Source organism: Cicer arietinum, chromosome 7 (genome assembly GCF_000331145.2).
Source record: "Cicer arietinum cultivar CDC Frontier isolate Library 1 chromosome 7, Cicar.CDCFrontier_v2.0, whole genome shotgun sequence".
NCBI classification, from domain to species: domain Eukaryota; kingdom Viridiplantae; phylum Streptophyta; class Magnoliopsida; order Fabales; family Fabaceae; genus Cicer; species Cicer arietinum.
This window is the reverse complement of record NC_021166.2, coordinates 3354902-3370682: the sequence shown is the minus strand read 5'-3', so window position 1 is coordinate 3370682 and position 15781 is coordinate 3354902. Positions and strand designations below refer to the sequence as shown.

General features: G+C 32.9%; 3 protein-coding genes across 5 annotated transcripts; 2 read left to right on the top strand and 1 right to left on the bottom strand.

The window, feature by feature from the left end:
- Window positions 1–1585: 1585 nt before the first annotated feature.
- On the top strand, window positions 1586–5159 carry LOC101514952 (uncharacterized). Of its 2 annotated transcripts, none has more exons than XM_012717840.3 (6): window positions 1586–1988; window positions 2094–2201; window positions 3469–3633; window positions 3724–3895; window positions 4490–4566; window positions 4703–5159. In XM_012717840.3, exons 1-6 carry the CDS (start codon window positions 1665–1667, stop codon window positions 4781–4783), a joined length of 927 nt encoding a protein of 308 aa, XP_012573294.1. In that variant the 5' UTR covers window positions 1586–1664; the 3' UTR covers window positions 4784–5159. The 2 variants fall into 2 exon arrangements, with proteins under 2 accessions (XP_012573294.1, XP_004508011.1); XM_004507954.4 differs by having other exon boundaries at window positions 1588–1988; window positions 4493–4566.
- Window positions 5160–6783: 1624 nt separating this feature from the next.
- On the top strand, window positions 6784–7964 carry LOC101514621 (uncharacterized). Its single transcript, XM_004507953.4, has 3 exons — window positions 6784–7067; window positions 7147–7268; window positions 7444–7964. The coding sequence occupies exons 1-3, from the start codon at window positions 6941–6943 to the stop codon at window positions 7762–7764; spliced, it is 570 nt and encodes a 189-aa protein (XP_004508010.1). The 5' UTR covers window positions 6784–6940; the 3' UTR covers window positions 7765–7964.
- Window positions 7965–8421: 457 nt separating this feature from the next.
- LOC101514299 (uncharacterized) lies at window positions 8422–14381 on the bottom strand. 2 transcript variants are annotated; one of them, XM_004507952.4, is made up of 13 exons: window positions 13878–14378; window positions 13231–13383; window positions 12904–13116; window positions 12723–12812; window positions 12518–12631; window positions 12161–12430; window positions 11763–11919; window positions 11581–11658; window positions 10823–10923; window positions 10007–10177; window positions 9497–9571; window positions 9264–9371; window positions 8422–8980 (listed from the first exon to the last, which is right to left on the bottom strand). In XM_004507952.4, exons 1-13 carry the CDS (start codon window positions 14265–14267, stop codon window positions 8645–8647), a joined length of 2256 nt encoding a protein of 751 aa, XP_004508009.1. In that variant the 5' UTR covers window positions 14268–14378; the 3' UTR covers window positions 8422–8644. The 2 variants fall into 2 exon arrangements, with proteins under 2 accessions (XP_004508009.1, XP_012573394.1); XM_012717940.3 differs by lacking the exon at window positions 10007–10177 and having other exon boundaries at window positions 13878–14381.
- Between the last annotated feature and the right edge of the window lie 1400 nt (window positions 14382–15781).

The following is a 15781-nucleotide window of genomic DNA, read 5'->3' as shown; positions in this document are numbered from 1 at the left end:
TCTTATGCTTATCAAATCCCAGGGATCACTTTTGTCTTTTTTACTCCTTCCACCTTCCTTTCTTTCTTTCTTTTTTCTTTTTTTTCTTTTTTTCTTTTTTTCTTTTTAAGCTGTAAATTGTTTTTTAAAGTTAGCAAATGGAAATTATTATTATTCTAAGAAATGCTTAATGTTTCCGTTTAGATATATTTTACGACACCTTTATTTTGTTAATTTATTTTGGCATGTTTTAATGTTTTTTTTGGGTACAAAGTATTATTGAATGTTAATTGGAACATAACTAACAGAGCACACCGTGTTGTAATCAATTTTGAACTTCGCTAAATTTAATAAATTTACAATTTTACATTACAACTTGTGTAACTAAGTTGATTTTTTATATCAAGAATCAATTATATGATAATGGGGATAAATAATCTAATTAAACACTTTTTATCTACATGGGATATTGCAGAAACTGATATTGGTGCATTATTGTTATGGAGCAAGGATAGGGTAGTTAAGAAATTTTGTAGCTAGCCTTTGTTATTGATACCTTGATTTGTATCTTTTCACTCTTGCCCATCTTGTGCTTGGATGTGGTTTTTGCTTAATAAATTCTCTTTGCATTTGAAAAAAATATATACTTACTATCTATATAGTACTAACTCCTTGTTTGATATAAAAAATTAGTTTAATAATTACAAAAAAAAAAAAATAGTTTACTTGAAAAAATAATTTACCCCCCAAAAAAAGGTAATAGAGAAAGAATTTATTTCACAAAGAATTTTTGAAAAAAATTAGAAGAAAGTTGAGTATAATTCTCATCCTTTTATCTTTTACTTTTCTCTTTTCTTCAAAAACTATCACTATAATCATCCTTAGATTATGATATTTCTCTTCTAAATTTTGTGGGTGATAAATATTGAATATATCTTTTTATAAGAAACCTACCAACCTCAACACCTTTTTGGTTGAACACATCATTGGTGAAATTTAAAACACAACTCTTTTATATGTGTTCTAAGTCATCCTTGTTATAATAACAAATTAATGTTCTCTATTTGATTATATTTTTTGATACCAAGTAGCGGCCAACCAAACAACTAATTTTTTTTATTGAATCACTCTACTACACTAAAAGAATCTTCTAAATTAAACTACATGATCTTCTCCACAATTTAACAAAACATGACCTAAATAAATGAATGAATTTAACTAAGACGTTTTAGCATTCAACATTAATTTCATCTATTTATGAGTTTTAGTATTGTATGCATAAAGACATTTTTTATGTAAAATATATACATGATTATACATAAAGAATTTGTATGTCAGTATACCGTTATGGTAATGGAGGGATGCATTGGGTGTGTTTAGTATAAGGTTTCTACTAACATTTCTAGTAATGCAGAGATGGGAATATAATTTTCCTATATTTAGCTTTGGTTATTTATTATCGAAAAAATATAGTGTTTAGTGTTCCTGAAAACTTTTAAGACATGGTTTAAGTTTTGGCCAAATCGGGTAGTTGACTAGGATGCATACGTGGGTGGCAAATGGTTAAACACGTGGTGCATCTATATATATATCTCTAATACGCCCAACTCAAACTGTCACGTTCTTTTGATTTTCTTTCTTCCCAAAAATATCTCTATTTCAGATACCACGGCAGCAGCAGCGAAATGTACCGAACGGTGGCGAGTCGATTATTGCACACCGCAAAACACTTCAATGGAAACACTGGACTCCGATTCCGGCTTCCTCAAACATTCATAACCTCTTCTCGCTTTTCCACTACGGATAATACTCAACCATTTTCTAATCCACACTCTATCAATGATCCAATTCCCGTTGTTTCCACCACCGAAAACCCTAGTTTATCTGATTCCACTTCTTCAACATCATCATCATCCGATGAAGATTCTCGGCGCTTCGAAACCCCTAGATCAGGAGCCAAGTACGAGGAAGAACATACTCGATTGCTTCAAGTTTCGCTCACTCACGTCGTTCGTACACTCACTCTCTTTCTCTTCTTTTTTCAATTTAATCTTTATTTTTATGTATCTTGAATTCTTGATTATTCCATTTTCCGTAATTAAATGGTTTTTCAGATAAAGATGGGATGGACAGAAGAAGCGTTAATTGCAGGAGCAAAAGATGTTGGTCTTTCACCTTCTATTGTTGGATCTTTATCGAGGAAGGAAGCAGCATTGGTTGAGGTTCATTTTTTTCTCTATCATTTTCAGTGTCTTTTTTCTCTTCTTGCATCTAATCACTGTATTAAGCTTCTTTAATTTAAATTTAAGTTGGGCAATTTAACCTAGTCAGTTAAAATAATATAGAAGAAATGGAAAAGGGGAAACAGTTCCTTTTATCTTCATGCAAGTGGTATTTATCAAATTTAGTACTACCTCCATCAATTAAATCACGAGAATTAAGAAACTTGATAGTAGTGTTAAATTTGTTGATAATTGATATTGTTTTTAGAATTTTATCAAAAGGGAGAAACAGTTAGTGTTTTCCCTATAATATTTGTTGTTGGTTGCAATAAAAGATGCAAATTAATTAGAGATATGTTAGTAAATAAATAATTAATGTAGTTGAAAATTTAAAGAAGATCTTATTAAAAGAAACAGAGAAACTTCTCAAGAAGGTCTTATATTTAGGGACATAGGTAGTATGATTAGAGTAATTGTAGCATTGTAATGTCTTGTTTACTTGTGTTGAGTTGTGACAAATTTGAACATTCATCTTGCGTGATGGTTGAGATTGTTTTGTTAAACTTTCATGTGTAGGGTGTTGTCATTGATACTATTCAATGATATGGTTGGTCTCAAATTGCATGATAGATAGAATTTAGAAGAGGAATATAGTAGCTAATGTTATGTTGGGTCAGGTAGAAAATGGCGCTATCAGCCGGTTCGCAATGTTTATGTTATAATGTACGTGTGAACATTTTATCCTGTAATTCCAATTATGAGTTATAGTTATAACATGTTCTCTCTAATCCAACTGGGGAAAGGTTTTTCTCCGAGAGAAGGGATAAGTGTGAAAATGAGAGAAAAAATTCTTATAGTTTGTGTCTTTTTAATATGAAATTAGTGACTCAGAATAGTTGCTTAGTTATATATGTCCTTGCCCTTTCCCTTTTATGTGCGTGCATGTGTGTGTTCTCTTTTGGGTCCCCTATTAGTGTAATTTGGCACATGTCTAAACACTAAAAGTTACAATTAGTCTCCTTTGTATTATACTCTTATATATTGTAAGATGTGATCTTTGGCCAACTATAATTTCAGGATTTGTCAATGATGTTTATCAGTTTTTTTTTTGCTGCTTTTTTCAGTTATGATTTTCCAATGCATGAATTTCCTTCCAATTGATCATTATCAAGTTAGATCAGTTTAGTGGATTGTGGAAGAATGCTCTCTTTCACTTATTTTATGAATCAATCATTTTGTTTATCATAAAACTTTTGTTTTCTTTCAGTTTTTCATGGATGACTGCTTACAAAGACTCATTGATAGAATTGACTCAGAACGAGAAAGCTTGAAAAACTTGACACCAAGTGACTGCATCTCTAAGCTTATCAGATTTCGTCTAGAAATGCAAGGTCCTTACATATCCACATGGCCTCAAGCTCTCAGCATCCAGGTCTCTTCCTACGTCCTTTTCCCTGTTAGAGGCTTAGGTATATGTGAATTGTAGAGGTGAAAGAGTTTCTTGTAAATAACTTCTTTACAGGCACAGCCAGCAAATGTTCCAACAAGTTTTAAGCAGAGGGCAATGCTTGTGGATGAGATCTGGCATGCTGCTGGTGATAATGGCTCTGAAATTGATTGGTATGCCAAGCGCGCTGTCCTTGGAGGAATATATTCAGCGGCAGAGATTTATATGCTGACAGATGGTTCTGCTGGTAAGCTTTTCCAGCATACCTTTTATGAATACAAGCTTGCTTCGATTTTTGTTTGATAAGTTTCATCTGTTATATTGTAATTTGGTGCTTTTCTAATTATAATCATTTGGTTGTTGATCACCTCCTGATTCTGTTGGAAAATATCAAATGCACAGTTGGATACATAGTGTCAAATTATCAGTAGTTCCTTGGACTGAAATGCACATTTGGGTGCAAATGTACACTTGCAGCAAAAATCCAAACATATCTTCATCATTCTTTCTTTTGATCTTGAATTTCTCATCCTGAATGCTTTGAAGATATTGAAAGGATTCTATTTTTTCGATTATCTTAAAAAAGACTGTCATATGTTTTTTAATATATTTGAGGATTAATTTGATAAAGTTAACTGTTGGATAAAAAATGGAATTTTTATTCACCAAAAGCAAATGGATCTTTATTCGTTTATGCCTCCCTCCCATGGATACTCAGGTACTTTTGGTATCTATGTTAAATAAGTAACATTTTTGGTTGAAACCTGCTGTTTATGGCTCGATGTGGTATAGTTGTGACCTGTGAGAATTGTTCCTGATACTTTTGTGGCTTCTTTCGTAGCAGATTTTCGGGATACATGGGCATTTTTGGATGCTCGAGTAAAAGATGCATTTAATTTGAAGAAAACCATTCAAGAGGTAGTCCTCAATTTGACAGTGATTGGTACCTCAAGTTTTTGAAATTGTCATTTTTTGGAATATTGTGTTTTTTTACAAGGTTGGAATATAGTGCTTGGTGCTTTCGAGTTTTCTTAGTCATTAAGATAATTTTCAGGTACAATATTTAGGTGAAGCTGTGGGTGCCGGTCTGGGGAACTCCTTTCAAGAGTTTGCTGGGAAAGTTTTTCGGAGATGAATGAATCGTAGCTCAAAAGTTGTTCGAGTTTCATGCATTTGTCTCTTTAGTTGTATCATGATTCAAACAACAACGTTTCTTCAAAATAATATTGTAACTTGAGGGAGATAATACGTCAACTAGTTGTTATATCTTGGATTTACTTCATTTAAGCTTTTAAAAGCTTGTAAATAAGACCAATGGAGGTGGGTCTGGCAAAGGAGCTAGTCTCTCACCTACAATGTGGTGATCCACACTATTACTTTCTAGAAGAGATGTATACCTTTAATATCCATAGTATCTTAAACATGATTACCAGAATATGTGGTACACATCACAAAATAGCTTGTAAATAAGAATTCGTTTGGATTATAGAAAAATCATGATTTTTTACTAACCACAGCTTTTTTTCACTAACTGGTGATGCGAAGTCATGTCATGTGCGAGGTAGGTTTAACACTAGATATTTTACCTTTAAACATCTATTTTGGTTTGACTAGTATTTTTTTTGGGTGATAATTGACTATAGTGTTTTGTTTGTTTGACTCTTAACATAAATATTGGACAATCTTGTCTTTGGTCAATTATATCCTTACCCGTTTTTTATAAGTTTTCTCCTAGGCCACTTAGAGACGAGGGTAGCCTACCTTTCTTTGCTGAATAGAGTATACTATGTTATTCTTTCATTTCTTTCTATAATAATTGTATTTCTATTTGTATCTTGTTTTGCATAATCATCACTCGGCCATAACAGTTTCGCATGCGTAATTCTAACCTTACATTTTTATCGGTCAATATCTAATTCCACATGGTCATGTAACTGCGATAATTTTTTTATAATAGATAAAATTATCTATTTGAACTCTTTTAGACAAGAAAATATTTATTTGAATTTGAATGTATTTTTCTTTTGCATTTTAGACTCGAAACATCCTTTAATTCATCCTCCACATATGGAACCTATAACTTATATATCTTTATGTTCTATATACTTAATATAATTGACCTAAGGAAGGTGCTTTAACAATCAAACGTGAAATCTGTTGAATTGTGTTTTATTTATAGATAAGTGGCCTAGTAGCTCACACACGCGCACGGGGAGGAGGAGGGATGGAAACCTGTTATCAAATTCAGACATATGCATAAAACGTCCTCACTTGGCTATAGCATATTGTTTTTTTTTGTTTTGTTTTTTTTGTTTTGTTTTTTTTGTTTTGTTTTTTTTCTCTATAATAAGATTGATTTCTCTATTAATATTTCGGATATGTCTGATTCTAACTTTTCCTTGTTAGTTAATCCCCTTCTATTATTCCTTCCTTAGCTTATTTTTGTGCTTCCTTTCTGTTATAAATCATGAGAGAGTATTTTCAAAAAACAGTGATATTTTTGTGTGATTTTTAATATAAACAAAAGTTAATTAATTTTAACATATTTAATATTATTCTTACAACACACTTTCATTAATTTATATTTTATTTTTTTCGTTAAGTATTTTCTTATGGTATTATTAAATTAGATTTACTATTTTTCTTAAAAAGAGCGAGATAAGTTTTTTTGTTTATAAACGTGAATTGAGGGAGTGTCAATTAAGAATTAAGAAAATCAGTAATTATACTTATTTTTTATTTTTATTCTTTATAATTTTTTTATCAGAGATAATTTTATTTAAAACAAATTAAAAAATAAATATTATTACTTCTTTTTGAGTCGTGATTCGAACATTGATTTGCCACAATCTTTTAATTAGATCTAATTAGTGTCACTATTTTTTGTTCTTTTACTAGCTGTTTGGTTCAACCGAGCGAAAGAGAGAGGAAAGAAAAAATAAATTTATTTTTTATTTTTTTTGTATATAACTAAAAAAAAATATTTTTAGTAATATAAACTTACTCTCCTCCCCTCTAAATCTCTTAAAAATAAAGGAACAACAAAAATAAAATGGATTTTACCTTTTTCCCATCATAAAATATGAATTAGACAATTTCATTTAAATATATTCATTTTTTCCTTCATCTACTTCAATCAAAATATACGGTCAAGTTTGATGTTCTCAATATCACTAAAATGTTTGTCAACAATATTAAGTGTTGGTGGGGTAACGTTGCCTTAAGCTGCAGCCATAAGAGTAACAACTAGATCCCAAATCAGAAATCCCTCGTTGAGCAATTGAGAAGAAGCATGTCTTTGTCGGCATCGGAGATCGCTAAGAAGCTGAATCTACAGCCTCATCCAGAAGGTGGCTTTTACGCCGAGACCTTCCGTGACCACTCCGTTCTTCTTTCCACTTCTCATCTTCCCCCTCAATGTAAGCTTAATCAAATTCAAATCTAACCTTTTCTTTTCCATTTCATACATATTTAATTATTCTTTTACTCTCAACACAGACAAAGTTGATCGACCAGTTTCCACATCCATATATTTTCTGCTTCCATCTGGGAACATGTCTCGCCTTCATCGTATACCTTGTTCCGAAACCTGGCATCATTACATTGGAGACCCCATCACCGTAATTTTCTCTACGTTTCTAAATTATTATATTGTTCAGTTAGTTATGTTAACTTAGTTGTTTATTTAAGTCTTTGTAATTCTTAATGTAATTAACTTTTTTATCTTTTTATCTCTTAAATTAATAATTAGAAATATTACTATGATAGTGAAGAATGAAGTGTTTTCATATGTAGGTGGTGGAACTGAATGAGAAAGATGCAAGTGTGAAGTTTACATGTCTTGGATCCGATTTGACTAAGGATCAGACACCGCAGTACACGGTGCCTCCCAATGTCTGGTTTGGTTCTTTTCCTACCAATGATTTTACTGTCTCTGTTGATGGAGGGTTTGTGAAGGCCCCACCTAGAGATGGTGAGAGTCACTACTCTCTTGTAGGATGCACTTGCGCACCTGCTTTTCAGTTCCAGGATTTTGAACTTGCTAAACCTTCTCACCTCATTTCACACTTTCCTCAATTGGAGCCTCTCATCACTACTCTCACTTTTCCTGAGTGATATTAATATTGTACAATGTTAATAAACACTGCTTGCTTGCTTCAATCTTGTCTAGTTACTGAATCTTAATTTGTATTGCAGTAGTAGCTTTTCAGAATCAAATAATGAATGAATTGCCCCTTTGATGTATGAAAACTGTTTCAATGTAATTTTTGGATTCGTTGGCAACTCTATCACACATAAAATATATTTTTTATTAATTTGTGATCGGATGGTTTAAACATGCAACTGTACCACTCACTCTTTATATTGAGAATCAACATGGGACTTAAATTCCTATTCAGAAAGTCATACATTCAAGGGATTTCGAAGTCACTAAATTGCCCCTCGAAATCGTAAGTGTCAGACATTAATCATTTGAAATTCGAAAATAGGTAAATAAGAAATTGAAAGATGTCAGACAATATAGTCCCTCCGTTAATGAGGTTGACGTAGACCGCTTATCTAGCGAACTCGGCTGTTATTTATCCGATGTCTTTTAAATTTAAGGGTGTTATTTATCTATTTTCAAATTTCAGAGATAAATGTCCGAACCTTACAATTTCAGGGAGGCAATTTGAAGATTTACTCCATTTCTCAAGTAGCAACTAAAAGAATACAGACAATAATTTAATAAACAGACCACCATTGAATGGATATTGGAAGAAGCAAAGAAAATTCAAGAAAAAACTCTTTCATTGATGGCAATTAACACCATGTATAAATTCTTCGTCTTGCTGGGTATAGTTTACTTTCTATTGCAAGTTTAAACTTGCACGACTATCCTTAAAAGCTATACAATAAAAGCCACCGCTGAACTAAAGCAGAAGACTTACTCATATACATATTCAAAAGTAATTGCTATGCTGTAAAATACAAAAATCTTGAAACAAAGTAGATTTCAGTCGTTGTTTCCACCACAGCATAAAGAACAACAATTGAGGCAGGCAAGGCATCCCAGACCAATGCAAAGCTGGTTCAATGCAGTTAGACATTGGTTGTTAATCTTGTCAAAGCACTGGATGCAGCACATGCAACAACAGTAACCACACATGGTGCTGCAGCAATTTGACGCCGCCTTAAAGATTTCAGCCATTTCAGGCACCGTTTCATATCCCGGAGGAGTATTTTCAGCTGTTGCTGTCAAGTTGCCAAAGCCAATACCTAAGTGTGGGAGTAAAATCATTCTCTGGCCTTTGACATTTACGTCATACTTAGAATGTTTCTTTTTTGACACCTGCTTAAAATTATTGAAGAAGTACTGGTTAGAAAAACGTTTGCTGAGGTTTTAATCTATGTTGTATAACAAAATAAGTAAACCATAAATAGACAGGCTGACTAGGTGTTCTTAGATATTTCAATTTTTTTTAACAATTTAGATATTTCGATGTCATATTTCTAAGAATTAATGACAGTATATTTTCAAAAGAAAAATTGTAGATGCGGAATTTCATAATGAAAGTATTGTTTAATATCTGGTTTATTTATAAGACAAAATCATCAAAACTTCTGATACGTACTTCTTTTGCTCCAGGTGATTCTTTAACCTTCTTTAGATGATCATTCTCAAGTATTATCATACACGTATACTCAGATATAAAGCCAGTCTGCAGGCTCAGTTTTGCTACCTGCCAATTAAATGATACGGTATAAGAAAACTTATTGAATATTTATGGAATAAAGAGACAACCGAATGTATGCTTTGTTAACACTGAGTGGATTAACAGCAGTAGCAAAGGAAGTATTAACCGACCTTTTGTTCTAATTGTTTATTTTCTGAAAGCCATGCTTGAGCAGTTAGATGCTGTATTTGATCTCTTGCAGAAACCTGAGGAAGAGATAGAGCAATATAATGAGTAATAATAATATAGGAAGTGAAACAGAATGGTAAAAATTTGTGGATATTTATTCATAAAGTAGCATCTAGTTAAAGATGAAAGGACCATGACTGTGAGAATAAGATGAAGGAAACATGTATTTATGAATCACAGCCTCACAAGCATAGCGAAGAAAGATAAAGATGGATCATAAATCAATGGTTTAATACCAATATAAAGACTTGTAGATAGATAAAAAAAGGAACATATTTTATTTGTCTAGATCCTAATTTATTAGGTTTTATAGTACTGATAAAACATGGCCCAGCTATTAACATGTGCATTAAGGAACAACATCTTCTTCAATAGTTTGCTTATGCAGCACTAACAAACAAAATATAGAACATCCTCTACAAAATATAATTTCAAAAACAAGAAAACTTTACCCTTTGTACAGGTATGCCCTTATCCTTTTGTATCTTCAAATCTATTTCGAAATTACTGAAATCAGCCAAGATACCTTTGACTTTAAAAGTTTCAGGAAAACTTCCCTTGTATCTGCCGGATAAAATCAATGGACCCTCTGACGAAAGATCCGGGATATGGGAAGGGTATACCTATCACAAAAAATTGCAGATAATGCCATAAGAGCCACAGGCTCAGAGAAAGTTGACAAAATTCTAACATGCAAGAGGATATGCCTGACAGAAAGTAAACAGTCATAATTTCCATGACATGTGGGTTCCATCACAGCAGAATATATTTCTAACAACACTCCAAAGAAGATATAAACAGAAACTAAATGATCAAAATTGTAGGTATAAACCACAATCCCCTGAGGTACCAGTGAACTAGTGTTTATTCAGTACTCACATGGAAGGGAAGAGAACAATAAAAATGATCCGAGCCCCATGGCATATTTTATCATGTTAATGATAAATTCAGGATTTTGTCATAAATTAAGACATATAATCAGATTGTGGGATGAGGGAGTGACAGGTAAACCAAAGGAAAAAGAATTAATCTTCAGATGAATGATAGTTTTTGAATGGTACAAAGCAGATTCGGATCCTCACCTTTTCTTCACTCCTTTACTCAGTTTTATTTGTGTAAAGTTCATCAAAATTGTTTTGTACTCTCCTAACATGAGGGTGAAAGCAGATAGGAAAATGAGAGGATCTAAATTTGTACAAAGCATATTTATGCTAATGACCTTGGGAAAGAATGAAAAGCATGAATTCAGAAAAGTTTTTTTTTTTTACCTCAACTTGATCAATTTCATCCAACATGTCCATTTTGATATTTGCAAGAATGAGTGATGAAGCTTTTTCAAACAATGTCAGCATTTGAGGCTCAATCAAATCTGGCAATTCAAAAAAGAGGGACAACTATAACATTAATAGCAAATGCAGAATGCATACAAAATTTAGATAGGGTCATTGAAAAAACTTCTTATGTTAAATGCCAAAAGTGAGAGTTTCTATTGCAAATGACCTATCAGCAACATTGCACTACTATTGCAAATATTAATGCATTTCAACAAAGGTGAGATAGAGAGATTTACTTATAATTATGTATGAAAAACTAGTATGTATACTACCTCTTTTCCGATACTTATGTTAAATACCAAAAGTGAGAGTTTCTATTGCAAATGACCCAACCAGAAAAATCACACTACTCTATTGCAAATATTAATGCATTTGAACAAAGGTGAGAGAGATGGAGAGGGAGAGATATATTCTTAGAACTAAGGATGCAAAACTGGTATGTATACTACCTCTTCTCTGATCCTTGAAGAAAACTCAAAAAGTACATTCTAGAGTCAAATGTCAACAACCAGGTGATCCTAATATAATTATGCAACCGACCCCTCATGTAATATAATTATTGTTGGACATATTGACACAGTTTGATGACCAAAAATTCTCTAAAACCTAACAGTGTCATCTAACTTTGAACAAAAATGAAATAAGCAAAGTACAATGCTATGTTCTTTTTTCAAATTTAATATAAAACTTGCCTACATCCACGGCAGCATCATATTGGCCCCTACCAATCATAGCAAGCATCCGCAAGAAATAATGATTGCAGAATGAACCTGAGGTTGAATGAGGTGTTATGTTTAACATAAGCAAGACCTTCAACAGGGTTTATCAGATAAAGAAAGTATCCGATCAAGGTTTAAAGTACTAGAAGTCATACCTATACCAAAAGTGTATATTCGAGGGCATATAGATTCTCCACTGAGCATGTGGTTTTTTACGGTAGCACAAATTTGTCTCTCATCTTCAACAGTTCCATCTGTGACTAGGAAAATTATAGGGAGCGAGCTTTGAGCACAGGATAGCATTTCAATTGCCTGAACAGAAAAGCAACAAAGAGCACAAAACAATTACGATGGTAAATTGGTAATCAAAAATACATCAAAGCAAATCTGAGAACCCTTAAATGAAGCAAAACATGAGTGAGTTCTCCACATAGCAAGTTGAGCATAGATTGATTTGGTATGTTCAATACATAAAATGTTGGTTCAGTATTAACCTCTACTCAATAATTTTATAATATTTATGTTTATGTAAAACTGCATAAATTTAGTTTACCGTATTTAACGGATGTGAAATATTTGTACCACCCGCAGCAACAAATTTCATGTTGATCCACTCACTGGCCCTTTCTACAGCATCCTTGGAAGCCAATTCCATCGTTTTCGAAAATACATAACTCTCTCCATTAAAGGCTATAATTGTAAACAAATCATCGGGATTAAGCTTAGAGAGAGCAGACAGTAGTGCATTCTTTGTGTCATCAATTAGCTTTCCCTGCATGCTTCCACTGATGTCGATGATGAATATTATGTCCTTTTTGAATACCTAAAGATCAAGTAGGATTAGAAGGAGAATAAAAAGAAAATTTAAAACACATACTCAAAGCTTATAGTTAGTGTACAAACTACAAACCTTATTCTGTATATCTCCAGGGGAAAGATATATGTAGAACATCTCTCTTTGATCAAAATCATGCGCAGATGCAGATTCCAAGAGAACACCACCATTTATATGACTTGAGGAAACCTAAATGCATGTAATATGCTAATAAGATAATCTTTCATCTGCTGAAGAAGCTACAATGAAAAGCATAAAATAAAATGATCAGGAGTCTTACTGCATATGAAAAGCTAAAATCATTTTTCGACCAATGGAGAACTTCGTTATCACTTGAGAAACCCATACTACCAGCATGACGCCTCACTTCCTGTTCAGACAAAATAAAATCGTCAACTGGTTATATCTTCTGTGAAATTTCAACATTGGTCCCATATGTGAAAACCAAACCAAAAATGAACCTGTAGGTGATGGCTTGTTGTCTTGATCAGAAGTTCACTTCCAGCAACAACATCCACATTCATTCGTATCTTTTCTTTTTTCGACATTCTCTTCCCAGCGGGGTTGACAAAATCAGGAAAGCTGAATGGCACATTCAAAGAGAACTCGCCATTGGAGTATTCTACTTTCTGAGACCAGTGGATTTTAACTGATAAATTGGTACCCCCATCAATCTGTTATATTACAAAGCACATTGAAAAAAATAAACATCATCATTCTAATACTACTCACTACATTAAACAGATATAGAAACCAATATCTTTACACACAAGCTAATTTTTTTTTACCTGTGGTATAGTTAAAGTAAATATATTTGATTTAAGAAAGCCTCCGTTTTGAGCTGGAGTGGAACTTTGGTTTTCATTGTAGTCATCCATAACAACCAGTTGAGTAGAATATGATTTTCTAGGAAGATTAACCTCAACACCTAGAATTGAACCCTGTTAGCCAAATCATATCAGAAACACAATATAGAAAGAATAAAAAAAAAACATAAGAAGCATTCTATAGATGAACAAACTATTTCCTTTTGTTCTTCACACTCTAAAAAACCAAAACGGGGTGAACTACCTTTATAGTCACTGCAAGTGTTAGACGTTGTCACTTTAATCCATAACTTAGCTAAAAACCAAATTAATATCAAAATGTCAATCAGTTGAGTCTGAGACATTATAATGATAGTAAATTATATATTTCAGAAACTATTTTAATGATTCAAATACTAATTTGAAATTTATGTCGAGTCAGGGACTAAAATGGTGGTTTAGCTAAAACAAACTAAAAGCCAATACTTAGGTTTCTTTTTGAAAAAGACCGTTGGACATGTGCCAAAAGAAAAGAAAAAAAAGTTCCTCTAAAAAAAGTAAAGCTATTAACTATAAGGATGTTAAAATCGGAAACTTCAAACGGAAGCAAAATAAGAAAAAAAGAGTACCTGGTGACCGATGGGAATGGCAAGACGGCAATCACAGGAGCGGCTAGCGGTAACGCAATGGAGTCTCCAAGTGGCGGAGACGGTGATAAAAGCAGTGTCAAGATAACAATCAATATCCATTTCAATTCCGCTCATCTGAAGCGGAATCAGTGCCGGAGGATCGCACCGTCCGTACACGTGTGGTTGGTAGCTAGGGATATCAGGGTTATCTACCATCCCTGGATCGTAGATCACAGCGTAAACCATTGGCGCTTTAGGAAGAAGCGCGTTTGACGACCTTGCCATAGACGGTGGAGGTTTCGGCGGCGCCACCGCTCTGTCTTTTCCGAAGTATATACGCTTGGAGAGTTTCAGTCCGTCTTCAACGGCTCTAGAAAATTCCTCCGCCATTAGAGAGAGAATTCAGAGAGAAACCCTTTGGAAATTGAAAAGTGGAATAGGAAGAAGATAGAAAAGTTGTGAAGAGGAAGAAGAAGGAATCAGAATAATTAATTAAAAAATGAATGATTAAATTAATTAAGAAGAAAAGGTGAAGATCATGCAGTGTGGGGCCATATAAAAGTTTAAGCTTCTGATTTTCCGTTAGAAGACACGTGCCACCATTTGCGTCTTGACACGTGTTTCTCTACCGTGTCGGCATGGAATGTCGAATCGGATTTCTTCATATAGGTGGACCCAAAATCGATTGGTCTGTGATATATTATTAATAAGGGTTAGATTTGATTAATCATGTATATAATTGACTCTTAAATTATGGGAGATAAACATGTTTACTTGTTTGGATTATGCCGTGGGAATAGTCAGTCTAATACACGGTGAAGTTGAAACTAAAAATTGAAGCTTCTTCTACATTAAGTGTGCGATAAGTTGATCTCCTAGACGTAATAACAAACACATACTTAATGTGTGCATATTTTTTCACATTAATTTGAACCATAAACGTATTATTACTCCTACACAATGACAATAATGGGTTCAAATTTAATGGAGAACATGTGTATAAGATATGGACGTCTATGTCAGCATTTATTAAAAATATGCTCCTGAGCTGTCTATATCCCCCAATTTGACCGTTGGAGTAGCTCTAAATAAAATAATGGTTTTTATGAGAGCAACTCTGTCCCTATTCATTTGTGCGGCGTCATTATCCTACGAGTCTTCAGTATTTCAATCGCCTTGCAACAACAATTAACAAACAAGGAAAGCTTCAATTTTAACTTTAACCAAATTTCAACAAGCGCTTTAAAAATTGAGTCAAAAATTAAATTAAATTACTATACTGATTTATTGAAATAGAACTCAATTGAATTATTTCCCATAATTCACCCATTATTTTAAAAACAAACAGCTAGTGGTCAAGATATTTAAAAATCACCAAAAATCGGAGTAAAAATTATCGGGTATATGATAAACTTTTAAACTATGAGATTAATTATGTAAAGATAATATAAAACTATTTCACACATATATTTGATATATGTGTCACTTATGCATAAGAAATTTATAGAAGAATATAATTGGAAACCTAATGAAATTGTAAGGACCGCAGACCGCAGTTTAATATAAGCATATTTTTATTGAACTTTTTCTTGCAGTAGAGAAAGATCAACAATACATTGAATGTATTTTCTTCAAAAAATAAAAAATAAAAAAACCATTTTTTTCCAGAATCAGTGCACTCATTTATAAAATCCATAACTTTAACCCAAAAGTAATTAAAATTTAAAATAAAATTGATGGCTTCACCTATGGTCCTCGCCTTCCTCTCATCCTTCATGCTTATTTGACGGTTTTCATTTTCAAGAGAGAACCAATTGTCTATTGCTTAGAGCATTACAGAATTTGCAATTCTGATCTGATAGGACTATGGTGAACAAAGGTATATTATAAATTCTTTTGTCAGC

What these genes read in the sequence shown, in the direction of transcription:
- LOC101514952 (XM_012717840.3), top strand. Translation starts at nt 1,665, where the DNA reads ATGTACCGAACGGTGGCGAGTCGATTATTGCACACCGCAAAACACTTC. An exon ending in GCTGACAGATGGTTCTGCTG is followed by an intron (nt 3,896 to 4,489) that starts GTAAGCTTTTCC and finishes CTTCTTTCGTAG; the next exon opens with CAGATTTTCGGGATACATGG. An exon ending in TGAAGAAAACCATTCAAGAG is followed by an intron (nt 4,567 to 4,702) that starts GTAGTCCTCAAT and finishes GATAATTTTCAG; the next exon opens with GTACAATATTTAGGTGAAGC.
- LOC101514299 (XM_004507952.4), bottom strand. Translation starts at nt 14,267, where the DNA reads ATGGCGGAGGAATTTTCTAGAGCCGTTGAAGACGGACTGAAACTCTCC. An exon ending in AATATACACTTTTGGTATAG is followed by an intron (nt 11,659 to 11,762) that starts GTATGACTTCTA and finishes ATTCAACCTCAG; the next exon opens with GTTCATTCTGCAATCATTAT. An exon ending in ATAAACAATTAGAACAAAAG is followed by an intron (nt 9,372 to 9,496) that starts GTCGGTTAATAC and finishes TTTAATTGGCAG; the next exon opens with GTAGCAAAACTGAGCCTGCA.
- LOC101514621 (XM_004507953.4), top strand. Translation starts at nt 6,941, where the DNA reads ATGTCTTTGTCGGCATCGGAGATCGCTAAGAAGCTGAATCTACAGCCT. An exon ending in TTCTCATCTTCCCCCTCAAT is followed by an intron (nt 7,068 to 7,146) that starts GTAAGCTTAATC and finishes CTCTCAACACAG; the next exon opens with ACAAAGTTGATCGACCAGTT. An exon ending in ACATTGGAGACCCCATCACC is followed by an intron (nt 7,269 to 7,443) that starts GTAATTTTCTCT and finishes TTTCATATGTAG; the next exon opens with GTGGTGGAACTGAATGAGAA.